This window comes from Polyodon spathula, chromosome 5, assembly GCF_017654505.1.
Source record: "Polyodon spathula isolate WHYD16114869_AA chromosome 5, ASM1765450v1, whole genome shotgun sequence".
Classification (NCBI taxonomy): domain Eukaryota; kingdom Metazoa; phylum Chordata; class Actinopteri; order Acipenseriformes; family Polyodontidae; genus Polyodon; species Polyodon spathula.
The window spans coordinates 6,198,536-6,215,522 of NC_054538.1; the positions used below are offsets into that span (position 1 = coordinate 6,198,536).

The 16,987-nt window shown below is 38.6% G+C and overlaps 1 protein-coding gene across 3 annotated transcripts; it reads left to right on the forward strand.

Annotated features, from left to right (window-relative positions):
* The first annotated feature begins 766 nt into the window (after nucleotides 1-766).
* LOC121315479 (E3 ubiquitin ligase TRAF3IP2-like) lies at nucleotides 767-16,520 on the forward strand. Of its 3 annotated transcripts, none has more exons than XM_041249596.1 (10): nucleotides 767-1,049; nucleotides 1,942-1,995; nucleotides 2,418-3,056; nucleotides 3,556-3,724; nucleotides 4,438-4,646; nucleotides 7,039-7,127; nucleotides 8,080-8,148; nucleotides 12,835-12,951; nucleotides 14,854-14,928; nucleotides 15,947-16,520. In XM_041249596.1, the coding sequence occupies exons 2-10, from the start codon at nucleotides 1,980-1,982 to the stop codon at nucleotides 16,091-16,093; spliced, it is 1,530 nt and encodes a 509-aa protein (XP_041105530.1). In that variant the 5' UTR covers nucleotides 767-1,049; nucleotides 1,942-1,979; the 3' UTR covers nucleotides 16,094-16,520. The 3 variants fall into 3 exon arrangements, with proteins under 3 accessions (XP_041105530.1, XP_041105529.1, XP_041105531.1); XM_041249595.1 differs by having other exon boundaries at nucleotides 767-1,045; XM_041249597.1 differs by lacking the exon at nucleotides 1,942-1,995 and having other exon boundaries at nucleotides 767-1,045.
* The last annotated feature ends 467 nt before the right edge of the window (nucleotides 16,521-16,987 follow it).

Below are 16,987 nucleotides of genomic sequence, written 5' to 3' on the forward strand. Positions count from 1 at the left end.
ACCCTCAGAAATCTGTGTAGATTCCGTACAGTCCAAAGCAGTTTTTAAAAGTTACTGCGGGAAATGGTTGTCGCTGTGAACCACGGAAACAATCCAGAGATCACTTGACCCGCTCCTTGTTGGTGGAGGCGAACATTTTAAGAATATAAACGAGAGGAGGCATTCGGACAATCTTGCTCGCTTGGTTGTAGTAGCTTGTTCCAAGAACCTCTTGAGATGTAAAATAATAATATATTTTTTTTTAAATCCCTAGACAATTTTGTTTATTTATGACCTTAAAATAAGTACTACATCAATTAATAAATGGGTGTGTTGTCATAGCAATTTGTGATCAAAGAAATAATAAAGTAAAATAAAACAAAATAAAATTAATAAATAATAATATCATAGCTTTAAGTCGTAACTTTGAAGTCATAATGCATTGCATGGGTTTTAATGTAACTTTAAACTTGCTGCTTTTGTATTATTAGATGTATGCTGTCATCAAAATGGTCTGATTGTGGCTGTTGTATGTGTGGCATGCTATACAAATGTATTGTGGTTTGTTCTTTTTTTCTGCTATGTACTATCCAGTGCTTTGTGATACTTTTGTATAAAAAGCGCCATTTAAATACAATAAATCAATATAAATAAAATTGTGTTGTGTTTTCAAGCTCTTCATTGTGCTACACTGCAAGCTTTGAAGAAGGCGTTCCTCTAGAAGCTGCGTGTAACGTCAGAAAGACAGCAGCCAAGAGCAGCCGGCGCAGCAAGCTCTGGGTAACAGAATGCAACCACTGTTGAGCTTCAGCACTTTCCCCTTGAACTACAGCAGTGACGCACACTGTAGATACCCGAGCCGAATTCTTTCATGGCTTATAATTGAAGCATCAAGTGGGAATGGACTGAGATTTCAATCAACGTGTGCAGTATTTGCATATACAGACGAATTGTAATTTGCATGAAAAATCGCTTCCTTGTTCAAAAACCGTGGCTCAGTTTAATTTGAAAGTTCAGTCTAATTCCTACGAGTTTCCGCGTACTCTGCGTACACAAGCTGGGGAAGGTAAGTAAGTATTAGGGATTGCTTTTATTTTTAGTCTTTGTATTTACATGGAACATATGTAAGTATTAAAGTCATGCTTTTAAAGTTAAAGCACCCATACTCACTTCTTCATTAATATTGTCACGTTTTTCTCTAATCTGCCATTAATAAAATTGAACAAGTGGGGAATATAGTGTGGGTTACGAGTCCGTCTAATTCTGAAACGGTTTGGGCGCATAAGCTATGTATTCTCTGTGCTTTTTCCGTGTGGTTCGTTGGCATTTTTAAAACATTTTTATGGAACGTGCTGACTAATTGTTACCGATCAATTAATAAGAAATTATTATTAATCGATAAATGTGTGTGTCTATCCATTGTAATATATCTGCATACTGTAAGATAACTTCTCATTTGATAAGTTGTATTTTGTAGCCTTCACCGAGCTACCACAAAAGTTGACAGCCACGTTTGACAGATGTAAAGTGTACTGTTGCACTTCAGCTGTCTGTACATTGTTATTGCGGAGCTGTGTGTGTGTGCGTAAAGGAGGTGCGGGCAGTGCAAGTCCGTGGAGTGTGAGGGTTTGGTATGAAAAAAGCTTTCCAGTAACGTTAGAAATGTGTTGCAGCTTGTTTTATGTACTTATATCTCTTCATCAGGAGACAAAAACATCTGATTTTCAAAACTATTTGGAAAATTCACATCCCTTACAAATGGGCAGTTACAGTTTTATAAAATGGTGACATTTCTGGTATAGTGTAAGCAAGAGCACATTGAGCAATGCAACAGGATTACAGCACATTTCATTTATAGTTATTTTTATGACCATGATTCCAGAAAAAGATAGCTCATGAGGTACTACTGCTTTGTAATGGCAATGAAAAACTGAGCTGTTACGTTGTTTTGTTCCATTTTAGAGCTCAGTCTTAAACCATCAGACAACAATACAAGGACAATGGCAGGTTTTACAGGCAAGAACTTTTTTTATTCTTCCATTGTTCTTGATCCTACTAGGAAGTTATATTTTATGCATCTTTCTGTCTGTCTGTCTCTATCTCTCTATCTATATATATATATATATGTGTGTGTGTGTGTGTGTGTGTGTGTGTGTGTGTGTGTGTGTGTGTCCTGACTGTCAATTGCACTCATTTAAATGGCTATAAGCCTCTTACATTCAGACAGCAACTACAAGGGTGACATAGACTTCAATTCTTTTAAGGTTGAGTTTGTCATGTTTCATACTAATGTTGTATTGCTGTAAAATATGTTAATATTATACAGCTTAATTTGTATTCAGGAGTGCTCTACCATGCATCCCCCCAATTTGTACTATTCCTTTCATAACATGGCTTCATCATTTCAAAATCCTTATTTCAGTATTGGTCTTTTCTAGAAACAAGCATTCCTGTTGAAATGGACGAGTCCATGACATTTTGTGATCAGTATGCAAAGTTTATAGATCAGAAATATTCACAAAGCAAAGGAGACAACATTTGGAATAAAGGCTATTATCCAGTAACTCATGGGTTGACTAACTATGATGATGTTAGTAATCAATGCGCAGGGATGGAACAGCTGTCAATACACAATATGCAGGATCCGTGCAATGCATGCCAAGAAACTGTCCATTCCAAGCCACAGGAGACAGAAGAGTCATATTTTAACCATGGGCCATCAAGTAGACCTTTACCCCACCCATCTGAAGATTCTTTGGTTGCTGGGAAACACCATTCCAACACAGAGAAGGTTCACCAGGAAGACCCAACTGTTCCTCAAAACAATTCAGATTCCCTTGCAAGCCAACCTTCCATCAACAGACCTCCCTCTGACCTTCCCAGTAAGGACACTGGGTATGACTCCCAGCTTCAGGACAGCCTGGACATCCACCTTGAGGATCCTCCTTTGTCTCTGATGTCAGACATCAGTAACCCTGAGGTGGCCAGAACTTTCATATCCAGGATCAGAGGTGAAGTACCGAGAATTGAACCTCAAGACGTCCATATGCACTCTGGTCGTTTTGGGCCAGCCCCACGTAAGTAACAAATATTTCATTTTAGGGGTTAGTCAGTAGCACCAACTGGGCTTAAAGTGGTTGTAGAAGACAAAAGCTTTCCATGTAAGTAAAGTGAAAATACTTTGTCTAGAGACATATTACAGGTCTGAAATTTTCATACAGATAGGGGAACCTAGGAAGGAGTAAGAATACCAGTGTTGCACAGCCTTCAGTTCACAGTGCCTCACCTGTGTGCTTCAGAGCACAGCAGAATGCAACTACTGCTTCCTCACCTCACTAGAGAAAATTGTTCCTAATCTGTTCCTATGCCAGCAGTCTATCGCGAAGAAACCATTTAAACTTTTTTTTTTTTTTTTAATCTTTACTGTTGTATTTGAAAAATGTGCATAAGCCCACGAAAAAGTAATACATTCCACAGCACAACAATGTACAGGGAAAAAACAGATATTCAGTCCTTTATTGTCAGTCCTTTCACCGAATCCTTGTGTCGCATTTGTTTTGCTTTGTTTTTTAACAGAGGGTTGTACAATGGAAAGGAGACATGCTCATCCTGACCTCTGCCCTTCAGTATTTGACCTAGACCCCAGAGTGTACACGGTCCTCTGTCCACCAGCCAATGCTTACTGGAGATTTCCTGAGTGCTGTCGCAAACCGAGTGAGGAGGAAGTCAGACAGGAGCAGTGCTGGTAAACACAACTCACTCTGGGAGGTTCTAGGGGAATTCCCAGTTCGCTTGTGTAACAGGAAATGCAATCCTGGAAAAAACAGTTTCTGACGTCTTTGAAAGCTGGAGTCTTCCTCAATCATGATAAATTTTAAAGTAAAATAAATATGCCTCCCTAGTCAGTGTACTACATTCTCCCATAGTGTAGTCTTCTCTGCACTCTGCTTCAGTCAGTATGTCAACCCTGAGGACTGATATTAAACATGTACAGCAAGGACAGAGAGCACTTAACACATTCACCTTTCTATCAACCTGCTGTCCCCATTTATTACCCGGAGTTCACCCTTCATTGTTGTCATTAGAGCTTTTTAGTGGAGTAATGCAGTAATGTAGCGATTTCTTTGGCAGTTATTTAGCCAGTGCTTAGACCTTATAAATTACCGACCTTTACCGTGATTTACCACATTTTACCATACTTTTCTATGGTTTAGTAAGCGTGCCTATGTTTTACCGTTATGCTTTTATTATGCTTTACTATGCTATTCTTTTACCATGGCATAGGTCAAAATCAGATGATACAGTGACCTTTTAACTGTGGTTTACAGTATCTTCAATTGGTAACAAAGGACATGACTGGACAGGCTAAAGTTGCCAACTTCTTACATAACATTGAAATACCCCTGCAAGTAGTACCAGTTTGTATTTAAACACAATTTGTATTTTTTTTTCTGTTAGGGATCGCCCTTTGCCTAGATTTCACAATGCTCAGAAAGGTGGTTACAGTTTGAACAAGTGCATCCCTTGCAACATGCGCTGCAGACCTCATCCAGCTGAAATTATGCCTCAGGGTAACCTTATTCCACCTCCCCCCATGGCACACACCGTGAGCAGCAATAGTGACAGCCAGGGCACACTGAAGACCATCAACCTGCCAGATGAATGCCGTAAGTGGTGCTTGTGTACTGTACCTTCCTAATCAACTTAATAAAACAGAAGAAATCAGGGTAGATAAAAACAGAGCCATACCCACAACAGGTGTACAACTCTGGCCTTGAAGGCTGTTTATGTAGTTAATAGATTATTGAGCTTAGTACTTTATAACTTAACTGGCCCGCACTGTCCTCCCTAGAACTAATGCAAACAAAAAAACACCAATGAAGCTGACTAAGCGGGCACTTGTGAAGGTTGCATGTTGTGTAACACTTGCGTCAGGACATAGATTTGATTCTGACGTAGTATTCTCCACTATGTTATTGTCTATTAAAGGACGGTCCAAATCCATTATAAACTACGGGTAGAGGTCAGTCTTTTACATTTAGTTGTACAGTAGGTCTAAGAGGGATTGAATGAGCAATATATTCTTTTTTGTGTTTCATAATGCTAGTTAGATGTAAGAAAATGACCTTAGTTATCAAACTTTGACCTATTTTGGTGGCAAACCTGGTGAAGAATGACTGAATAAAAAAACTGAAAAAGCAGTGGTCAATTAAAATGCTGAAATTAGCTTAAATGGGCATGATTCGATATGTCAAATAGCTGCCATTATTGTCAGCAAATTGTGCTGGCTTTACCCAATTCTGCTCAAGGCAAGTGTTCTGTCACAAAGACGGCTGGAGTGGGGGACGTCAGACCAGAAACAGGAACCAGGAAATAAACGACAGAGAGGTGGAGTTGGGTGGAGCTGAGCGATTGGTACCCCGCTCAGCATTTAATAATTTAAACAAGCAGAAAATAAAAAGGTTGCAAAGACAAGCAAGACACAGGACACGGCACTCGTCGCCAAAACAAAGAGACAAACAAAACGGACTACACAGACAAAACACGGTGAGCTTCTATTTTTACCTATTATTATTACAATTACCTCCGTCTCCAATCCCGTTCTCCACTCACCGAACACACAACCGAGTGAGTGAAAACATGCAGCTTTTATGCAGCTGTACCGAGACTCAATTGCTAATCAATCATTCAATTGGAGTCGCGGTACAACTGCACGTGAATTAATAAAGTACAATTCCCCGTGCTCACATATTATTACATTTTACTTGCACGTGAAGTGCTGTGCAATCCTCGTTCATAAATACAAATATACATTTTAAACACTTGTGTTACACAGACCCGTTTATATCCCGTGTACCAATGACTATACACCAACATTAACACACAGCATACAACACAAAATACACACAGTGGTGGGCACTTTGCCACATGTTCCTATTAGGATCATTTAGTATACATGGCTTTGAGTACTCCGTGTTTTCACTCCATGCAATACAGCAGTTCCAGGGCAGACAGATCTAATTCTCTGTTTGAGTTCTGGCTCTGTTAGCACATGCCCACACCTCAAATTCCTGTTCGTTTTTATTTCATGGATATCTTGAATGAAAATATGCGCTTACATGCTAGCGCACGTACTCAGACTTAGTAAGATCAATATACTTTCTCGATAGAGGGAACGTTGTCAGTTGCTTTGTATGGAAATCAGTACAAGTTACTGATGTTTTACTGCAGCACTCCACACACATTATTTACACAAGTAATTTGTGTAGTATCCAAGAACTATTTAATTAACTTACCATTCCAAGTCTATTAATGGAACACAGTTTAGAATGTTGTTCGGCAAGTTAAAACAGATCATTTGCATCCAATAGCATTTTAATACCACATTTATTACTATATTAGGGATGGCAACACAAGTGTACCACTTCTACAGTATAAAACACTTATCTAGAGGGTGTGTAGTGATACCTACAGAAGTGTGCAGCATTTCATGACAGTAGTCTTCAATTCAGAGTCAAATACTTGACCAGAAGTCTTTCATTGCCTTCAATGAGAAAGTCATCCACATGACTGACATAGAATTTTTAATGTTTCTTTAGTATTACTACATATAACACCATTGGGTGTTTTATAGTTATAGATTAAATATCTAGAGACTTTGATACTCATTGAGACATGTACAATAAGTACATACCTGTGAATTTTTTTTATTACAAAATCTTGTAAACGAGAATTAGTAAAACAGTAAGGGTATTTCAAAGACAGCCACATACAGCGCACTTGTAAACAGTTAAGCTGGAAGGGTGTTGTTGGTGTTTTGGGGGAAAGCTTTATTCTAACAATTTGTGATTCTGCATGTTTATTTCCACCACCATTGTAAAGGACTTCACACACTTTCATATAAAACTGACAAGGCCTTCACAAGTGTCAAACATTTTCATAAAAACATAGAAACATCCAAAAATTCATACATCGGTACAAGAAAACAGGTTTGAAAAAACAGTATGCACATAAATCTAGGCTTGTGTGATAACCTATTTTTTTTTTTTTATCTCTCAGGCAAAGTATTTGTAACCTATTCTGTGGACACAGTTGGTGAAATAAAACACTTTGTGAACACCCTGAGGGTGAATGGCTTTCAGACAGCAGTAAGTCCAGGGCTTGGTTATTATTTTATTGTTGGAATTTTTTATTAATTACCAATTGTTAAACTTGTTCTTACTTTACCTCTAGGTATCATATTGCCATTTTCACAAGCCTTGTTTAAATGAATTCTCACTTTCACTCAGGTGAATCAGTCTTGTTTTACAGGAACCCTTCAGAACCTTACTGTCACATAGAATACACTATGTATGTAAAGACTACCTAAGTGTGCTGGCAATGTGCCTGGTGTTTATGTGTCTTTGTCTTGTGTTGTTATTGTTCCATTTCCTATTTCTGATGGCTGCAATTATTCTCAGTGGTTCTTGTCCATGGAAAGTCGGCAATATGTTTAAAAATGTAACATTGCGATACAGACAAGACAGGACACTAAAGTAATTACAAATAGTCTGTTAAGGTGCCTGCCATAGACATCTTTAAAGTAGGCTACATGAACCAAAGTGTCTTTATATTGGTAAGTGCCGGCACCCAAAGAGCTCACTTTTACTCCCATGAAACTCTAGCCATTGTTACACATATTTGGCTGACGGGCAACGAGAACGGAAGATCAGACAAACGCACCTTATCACAGACACAAAAACAGTGTCGTTGAGTACTTGCAATGAGAATCATTCAGAATTACTACTGCAAACATCATACAAACGTATGATTATAAGGAGAGTGTAAGAAAATAAAATATGAAGCTACTTACAGAATTGTAGAATTACATGGGCCTTTGCAAATTAATGTTTTAGAAAAGACTGCATTTGGTCTTCACAACCCTGTTTTATCTATTGTTTGTTATTGACAAGCTTCCTCAGGATATTGGCACAGGAACGAACTTACTAAGTTTTAAACCTCTTTCGTAAACTGTGGCTCAGTATACAGATCCAGCGGTTGAGTGCCAGTTTTAGCATTTTTAAATGCAGAGGGTTAAAATGATCTGTGGTTTTATTCCAGATTGACATATTTGAAGACGCAGTGAGGGGCATCGATATCATCAAATGGATGGACAGCTACTTGAAAGATGTGAGTGCAAAGGAAAGACCGATCAAATGCAGTTGTGTTGTTTTAGGGTATAGCTTGTTTGTTTTATCATTTAAACAGAAGTGTTTCAAAATCCAACTACATGCAGTTTCACTGTGTACAGTTTACTACTATCCACTACATGCACTCAGCACGGGATAGAAATGGATAGAAAGGATAGAAATCTGTACTCTATAAGGCCGTAATGATTAATTGTGTATCAGTGAATTGTCACATTAGTGCTGGGATAGTTAATCGAGTTACTCGAGTACTTACGATTATTTTAATATATTTTAAGATGGCTGCTCTACAAAGAGTGCAAAAAAGAGCGACCAGAATTATTCCTGGTTTAAAAGGCATGTCATGTGCAAACAGGCTAAAATAATTTAATTTATTCAGTCTTGAACAAGGAAGTCTACGCGGTGATCTGATTCAAGCATTCAAAATTCTAAAAGGTATTGACAATGTCGACCCAAGGGAATTTTTCAACCTGAAAAAAGAAACAAGGAGCAGGGGTAACAAATGGAGATTAGATAAGGGGGCATTTTGTACACAGAGAATTGTGGGAGTCTGGAACCAACCCCCCAGTAATGCTGTTGAAGCTGTTCTAGTACAGCCTCTGTACAGGCAAAATTACAGTGGCTTGCGAAAGTATTGACCCCCTTCCTATTTTGTTGCCTTACAACCTGGAATTAAAATGGATTTTTATATGGATTTCATGTAATGGACATACACAAAATCGTCCAAATTGGTGAAGTGAAATGAAAAAAATAACTTGTTTCAAAAAATTCTAAAAAATAAATAACGGAAAAGTGGTGCGTGCATATGTATTCACCCCCTTTGCTATTAAGCCTCTAAATAAGATCTGGTGCAACCAGTTACCTTCAGAAGTCACATAATTAGTTAAATAAAGTCCACCTGTGTGCAATCTAAGTGTCACATGATCTGTCACATGATCTCAGTATATATACACCTGTTCTGAAAGGCCCCAGAGTCTGCAACACCACTAAGCAAGGGGCACCACCAAGCAAGCGGCATCATGAAGACCAAGGAGCTCTCCAAACAGGTCAGGGACAAAGTTGTGGAGAAGTACAGATCAGGGTTGGGTTATAAAAAAAATATCAGAAACTTTAAACATCCCACGGAGCAGCATTAAAGCCATTATTAAAAAATGGAAAAAATATGGCACCACAACAAACCTGGCAAGAGAGGGCCGCCCACCAAAACTCACGGACCAGGCAAGGAGGGCATTAATCAGAGAGGCAACAAAGAGACCAAAGATAACCCTGAAGGAGCTGCAACGCTCCACAGCGGAGATTGGAGTATCTGTCCATAGGACCACTTTAAGCCGTACACTCCACAGAGCTGGGCTTTACGGAAGAGTGGCCAGAAAAAAGCCATTGCTTAAAGAAAAAAATAAGCAAACACGTTTGGTGTTCGCCAAAATGCATGTGGGAGATTCCCCAAACATATAGAAGAAGGTACTCTGGTCAGATGAGACTAAAATTGAGCTTTTTGGCCATCAAGGAAAACGTTATGTCTGGCGCAAACCCAACACCTCTCATCACCCCGAGAACACCATCCCCACAGTGAAGCATGGTGGTGGCAGCATCATGCTGTGGGGATGTTTTTCATCGGCAGGGACTGGGAAACTGGTCAGAATTGAAGGAATGATGGATGGCGCCAAATACAGGGAAATTCTTGAGGGAAACCTGTTTCAGTCTTCCAGAGATTTGAGACTGGGACGGAGGCTCACCTTCCAGCAGGACAATGACCCTAAGCATACTGCTAAAGCAACACCCAAGTGGTTTAAGGGGAAACATTTAAATGTCTTGGAATGGCCTAGTCAAAGCCCAGACCTCAATCCAGTTGAGAATCTGTGGTATGACTTAAAGATTGCTGTACACCAGCGGAACCCATCCAACTTGAAGGAGCTGGAGCAGTTTTGCCTTGAAGAATGGGCAAAAGTCCCAGTGGCTAGATGTGCCAAGCTTATAGATACATACCCCAGGAGACTTGCAGCTGTAATTGCTGCAAAAGGTGGCTCTACAAAGTATTGACTTTGGGGGGTGAATACTTATGCACGCTCAAGTTTTCTGTTTTATTGTCTTATTCCTTGTTTGTTTCACAATAAAAAAAGATTTTGCATCTTCAAAGTGGTAGGCATGTTGTGTAAATCAAATGATACAAACCCCCAAAAAATCCATTTTAATTCCAGGTTGTAAGGCAACAAAATAGGAAAAATGCCAAGGGGGGTCAATACTTTTGCAAGCCACTGTAAATAACATCACAGCAACACTGCATTACTTCAACACCTAAAAAAAAGCACCGACCGTGTTTCTGAACAGAGGACGAGCGGAGTCAAGCGAGGAAGAGTCTTGTTGAGTAATAGTTCTAAGAAGTCAATATAATATGCTGTTTTGGCTGTTTTCATTTTTCATTTTGATTGCAACATGAATGACGTGTTTATTTTAGCACATAGCGGGGAATGTAGTTTTCTAATTTATAAACCTGAAAGTAAACGATACGTTTTCTTACAATGTTAACTGCCCCTGTCTTTTTAAACTCCTGAATGGAAAAACACCATTAGAAGCTACGTTATCCTGTAAGTGTTATCACCAATATTAAACTTTTACTAGCGTGTGTTGTCAAACTTTTTTTTTATATATAAAACTCTGCATCAGTCGTAGCATTGTTGAATTCGTAAATTTTAGTTTACGGATTACTAAACGCTATTTACTAATTTGTTTGTTTATTTATTATTTGGATTTTGCAACCCCGGTGTGACCTTCGCACACAACAAGAAGGGCTAACGAAAACGAACACACAACAAAAAAACTAACAGCATTACCACAACATGCAGTTCAGGGTTAATTCAGGACTGTGTTAGTGAATTATTACAGGGTGTACGGACTGTTAATTTTACTTTTATTAACATTTTCAAAAGCTAAAAAAAAATTAACAATAAGAAAATCTGCCATTTTTAATGCGGTAAAATATACGACAAGTAAATAATTCAAATTATTTAACAGTTTACTATATTTACTGTACCTTGTATGTACATACATAAAAAATTTCCAAAAGGTCAGCAAGATGCACACGTGAGTTTCAAAACCATCGACAGCGTGGCTGACTAAACGTCTCAGAGACTAGAGTGACCAGTGCTGTATTCCGTTTCTTTACTTCCAGATTTCAAACAATTTCATGAGGTTTGACCACTGGAGCAAGTTCAAAGACAAAGCATCATATGTCCTTTTCTGATCAGAAAGTGCCATTCCGGTCACATATTGGTAAATTCAGCTACAAAATGTGTTAAGACTCAGTTATGGACAACAAAGCTCAGAACTAAATGACCACAATTATCATAACAATTAAGATGTTAAACTGTAATTTGCAGCCATTTATATTTTAATTAAAAATAATAATCAGAAGAATTACATTTAAAATGTTAAATCGTCTGAGAATAACAGGTAGTACCTGGTTATCAGTGCCACCCTGCTGTCCCTTATGAAAATGAAGTCTAGTTGTATACTTGTCAAATATATAATTTTTGTTTTTATTCAAATAGACCTACAGTGCAGGCTTTTTATGTTCATGTTAAGTGAATAGTATTTTACTGTAGTTATGTCTGCATATGACAAGCTAACCGTCTGTGAGTTATGCAAGAAAGCATTTTCTGATTAATAAAACTCAGATTGTCATGTGCTGTTGAGTTGCCACTTGCTACAAAGATAGAGACCATCAACGGAGTAAGCCAACCAAACCAGTACTGGAGAGATAGGATTACAGAATAGCATCTAGTATATAGTGGGGGTGCTTTTTGTTTTATTTATGTTTTTTCTGCATTAAATAAAAAATAAATAAATGAAATGAATCGAAATCAATAATCACACTGGTGTTCGATTATTTAAATATTCGCTCAGCACACCTCTTACTTGATATATCGTATCGTAATAGAGAACTGGGTGTTATACAGGAAAATATATTATTACCAACATTAACTACATTAGGGGTGTCTGCTACCTAATACTACCTTTTTGCCAGTTTGATCTCAATGTGTTCTTTTTTATGCTTCACTAGAGCAATCAGGTGTGTCCCTCATTATGTAGCTTTGATCTAACAGGAAGCAATAAGAATAATAAACTGCAAAGTTAAGGAGCTTCTGCAAGAAGTTCAAAGTTCAGCCCCAAACAGTAATATACCCTGTTCCATAATCGTTGCAGAATATGTGTACAAACACATGCCACAATATAGTTCCTAGCAGTTTCTTAGTATTAGCTACTAAATATTTGTACTGTCTGAGTATATCTGTATATTATCCCATGATGCATGTTCTTAATCATACTTTACTACTGTTATATTTGTTATGTTAAAAAAAACATATTATTCCCTTATCTCTGATCGAGATTGAGCAAGGTGGCATTTCTATATTGAGGCCAGTACAAAAGAAGACCACTAAGGGTGCACTTCTGACCCCATTCATAAATAAACTTTACTTACTGATGGAGTCAACAGAGAACATCCAATGGATGAGGGAGTTATTCCGACATCCGAACGGCTGAGAATCATCTGGCTAGCAATTATACTTTGTCTGTTTGGTGTATTTCTGCTTTATTAAGGATCTGTTGGGCTGAGAAGAAGAGGAGGAAGTCAATATAACACACCCGTTCAATTTCCACTGTATTGTAGAGCTCTGTGGTGATAATTGTAGCTGTGAGCCCCAAGTACAAGCAAGACATAGAGGGAACAGGCTTGGAGCAGTTGAAAGATGATCACGGATTGCACACCAAATACATCCACACAATGGTAAGTGGTTCAAAAGCAATGCAAATGGTAGCTTCTGTCATACAGGGCTCTATCATGGCATGCCTGTAATTGACCACAATAGCGCTGTTGTAGTTAGGCGTGGCTTGCACAGTAACATAGTGCCAAGTAGATTTCAGTAGGGGAGGAAATGTTTCCCTACATTTCAAACTGCCTTCAAGGAATGCAAATAACAAGCTATGTAAACAAGGTGTGCTTTCCAGTAACACAGAGCACACAGAAGACTAAAAAACAGACAAGATCCTTATATTTTAGTGTAAATGATTGGGACAGCTGCTTTGTAGGGAACATTGCCTGCTGTATTCATTTATCATTCATACTAATAGAGTGTATAACAAATGATTTTCGTATTGTCTTTCATTCTGTGGACATGCATCACCTTATCATGTGTCACTTTCCAAAGCATACAGTACATTTCTCATCTCGTGTAATTTAATTTATAGAAGGGCTCCCCCTGGTGGTTAAAACCCAGATTAACAGTTGCAATATGTGCCCTCGGGATTGCTGGATTATTGTAATGCAGATCGTTCTAGTTTCGTGCCTTGTACTGACTGGAGCCATATGTCGCATTTGCAGCCAGTAGCAAGGCTATGTCTGAAGACAGGGAGGGGTGCAGCTATCACTGCAGTATGCTTGCATAGCAGTTATGTCTGTGACTTTTTACACAGCACAACCCTGTTGGATTTACAATTCAGTGTTGCTTGGAATTACAAGCAGCGAATGTCATAAACACTTATGAGAGAGGAAAATCCTGAACTAATCCACAGTGCTCCAGATATTTCAGTAACCGTTTTCTTATTCAAAGGTCACTCAAGAAACATACAGTAATATGAACAGGCAAAGTGTGCTGGTTAGAGTTGTGAGCTTAGAACTGAACAGTGGAAGAGTTGGAATCCAAAAACTACTTTCATTTGTCTGTCAAGAAGACCAGAGACAGAAGCCTCCTGTAATGCAATTAGCTTGAAATTATTACCCATTGATTTCATACATTTCTGTATCTCAAAAGGCACAGTACATTTAACTGGCAGTTAAGTATAAGCTGTGGGAAGATATTGCAAGTGTACACTGTGTCTACTGTATATATGACTCTCACCAAGATAGTAGAATTTGTCTTTTTGAACAGATACTGTAAGCTTTTTTCATGCTGCACAAACGTGTGTCAGTTCAGACCTTTTTTTTTTATTTTATTCTTTCATTTTTTTTCTCTGGAAATGCTAACCATTTTACGAAACAGGACCTATGTCACTGAATAGTGCATCTAAGGGTTGTTTTCTTGACTGCTTTCTTGAGCTAGACGAATCTGAAATATTATGTGTACATTCCAACAGGCTGAAAATGCTAAAGTTATTAGATTCGACTATAGTGTAATGTCAGAGGGAAATAGGAGCTGGAGGGTGCAATAGGAGCTTTCCCTGAATAGAGACTGCCAGTTGTGCTGAATTGTGAGTTTGATGATATGCTTAGGAAAGCAGTGTGGTCCAGTGGTTAAAGTCCAGGGCTTGTAACCAGAAGGTCTCAAGTCCCCTAACCCTAACCCAGATCCAACCTCTGCCACTGACTGTGTGACCCTGAGCAAATCACTTAACCTCCTTGTGCTGTTAAATCAATGTCCTATTGTAAATGACTCTGCATATAATGCACAGTTTACAGCCTACCTCTGTAAAGCCCTTGTGATGATGGTCCACTGTGAAAGGCGCTATATAAAAATATATATATTATTATTATTGTTATTGTTATTATCCTGGGACAGGGTACTAAATTCAGACAACCAAAGTCACCTCCTGCAAACAGGCCTTCAATGGTGGAAAGCAGGAAATAGAGTTGCTTGTTTTCATACACTGTATATTATGTATGGTTTAATGATGCATGTATTTGTGGTTTCAGATGCAGCTTGAGTTCATCCAGCAAGGGAGCATGAATTTCAGATTTATCCCGGTGCTGTTTCCAAATGCTTCCAAAGTGAGTAAACTGAAATGCTTCACGAAATGTAATTAAACAGACCAGTGAGAGATTGTTTGGGTGTCATTCATAAAATATTCTGATAGTCCACTCTACCATGGTAAATCTCCACTGTAATCCTGCAGATTAGAATAATTTTTAAATACCAGATTCTGCCCAGCCAACGTCCAGGGGGGTGTAAAGTTGTCATTAAGACAAAAGTGTGTGTGTGGGGGGGGGCTTTGACTCAGGCAGGGGCGAAATTACAGGCATTATTGCAGAGGGAGTATTTTTAAAGTTAGGTAAATAGTTTATGTTTAAAATTTAAATGTAGCGCACAGCACATAGTCACCATAAAGAATCAACAAGTGTAGTTAACATATTTAATGACTGGTGAAATACAAATCAAAGCCACTGTTTTGTCATTTCAAATCTGGTCACAAAACAAACATTAAACTTTAAAGCTGTACTCTCCAGTGCAAACCCACATTTGTAGGTGAAAAATGCAAAAGTAAAAGTCGCTACATTTAAAAAATATATAAACATGTGAATTTTTCGGTCCACTAAAATAAAGGGATTTACACAATCTAAGAAATTGCAGTGTGAAAACACAACACAAACTTACGTCGAAAGTAGCCCTATAGCATTAAAATGTTCAATACAAACAAATGGTGCCTGAGTAGCAAGCTCTTGCTGTGGCTTTCAGCTAAAAGTTTTGGGGTGGGGGATACTCTGTATCACCTGAAAAACAAAAGGAATCACAGGTTCATTAGATGGCGCGAGCGCTTCCTAACATAGGGTTAGGGTTGATCTTGCCCACACTACATATGTCTTTGGCTGGCAGATATAACTGAAGAACCACTTCTGAACTCTGTCCAGAGCACCTGAAACACAGCCTTGTCGAATAAAATAAAAAAATACAGTATTTTACATCTGCAGTAAGAACTGCAGTATGGTTGCAATCAGCATTAAAGGGTAGGGATTTATTTTTATTTTTTGCTCGTCTTTAAATGTCTCCGATGTGTCTGTGTGCTTGCAGGAGCACGTCCCTGGCTGGTTACAGAACACACACATCTACAGGTGGCCCCTGGATGAGAAGCGACTCCTGCTGAGGCTGCTGAGGGAGGAGGAGTACATTGCACCCCCTGTGGGGAAGCTGCCCACCCTTCAAATCAAACCAGCATGATGTCTTACGAAGCCCTCTGTGCTGTCCCTCACACCCCACCTGGATTACAGCACCTTCCGTGTCTGATTGTATCTTTGCTGCTGTTCAGGTCTGTGTTCTGGAACAGCAGCTTCTGTGTTCAATATTTGCAGCTTTCTGAGGTGTCTCTTACACTAAAAGCTCTTTACAAATGGAATGCTGTTCTTGTTAAGAGAGCAACATGGTAGGGCTGTAGAAATACTGAGCGATATTTGCTCTGGCTCCTAGGTTGCTTTTTCTAGTGAATTTTTTTTGATTCAGTGATTAGCAACTTTTTACACTTTTTGTTTTAGCCACACCTATATCTTTGTCAGTGGTCTCTGTGTTGTCTTTAGTACAAGGACCGGACTTGCAATAGTGTACTGTACATCTCCCCTTCCTCCCCAGCAAAGCAGTGTGGTTTGATTTATTTCGTTTTTTTATTAATTTTGTTGCTTTTCACATTAAATCGAAAAAAAAAATGTCTTTCGAAGACATTTCTTTTTTTGTAAATCAAGTTTTCAACAATATATGTTTGTACCGCTACTACCTTGTTTTGTAATGGGCTCCAGCCCAATGTCACGTGAAGAGATGCTAAAGTCTTGCCAATAAAAAAAAAAAAAAAAAAAGGATTTTATTTTTGTTCTGGTGGTGGACCAAACTCTTCTAGGTACCCCTTCTAGAAGTTTACCATAGAAAAGTGTATTGTAGTGAAAGCATGGTAAAGCACAGGTAATCATTGAACAGACCAGAGAGGTATTACTGAACAGACCAGAGAGGTATTACTGAACAGACCAGAGAGGTATTACTGAACAGACCAGAGAGGTATTACTGAACAGACCAGAGAGGTATTACTGAACAGACCAGAGAGGTATTACTGAACAGACCAGAGAGGTA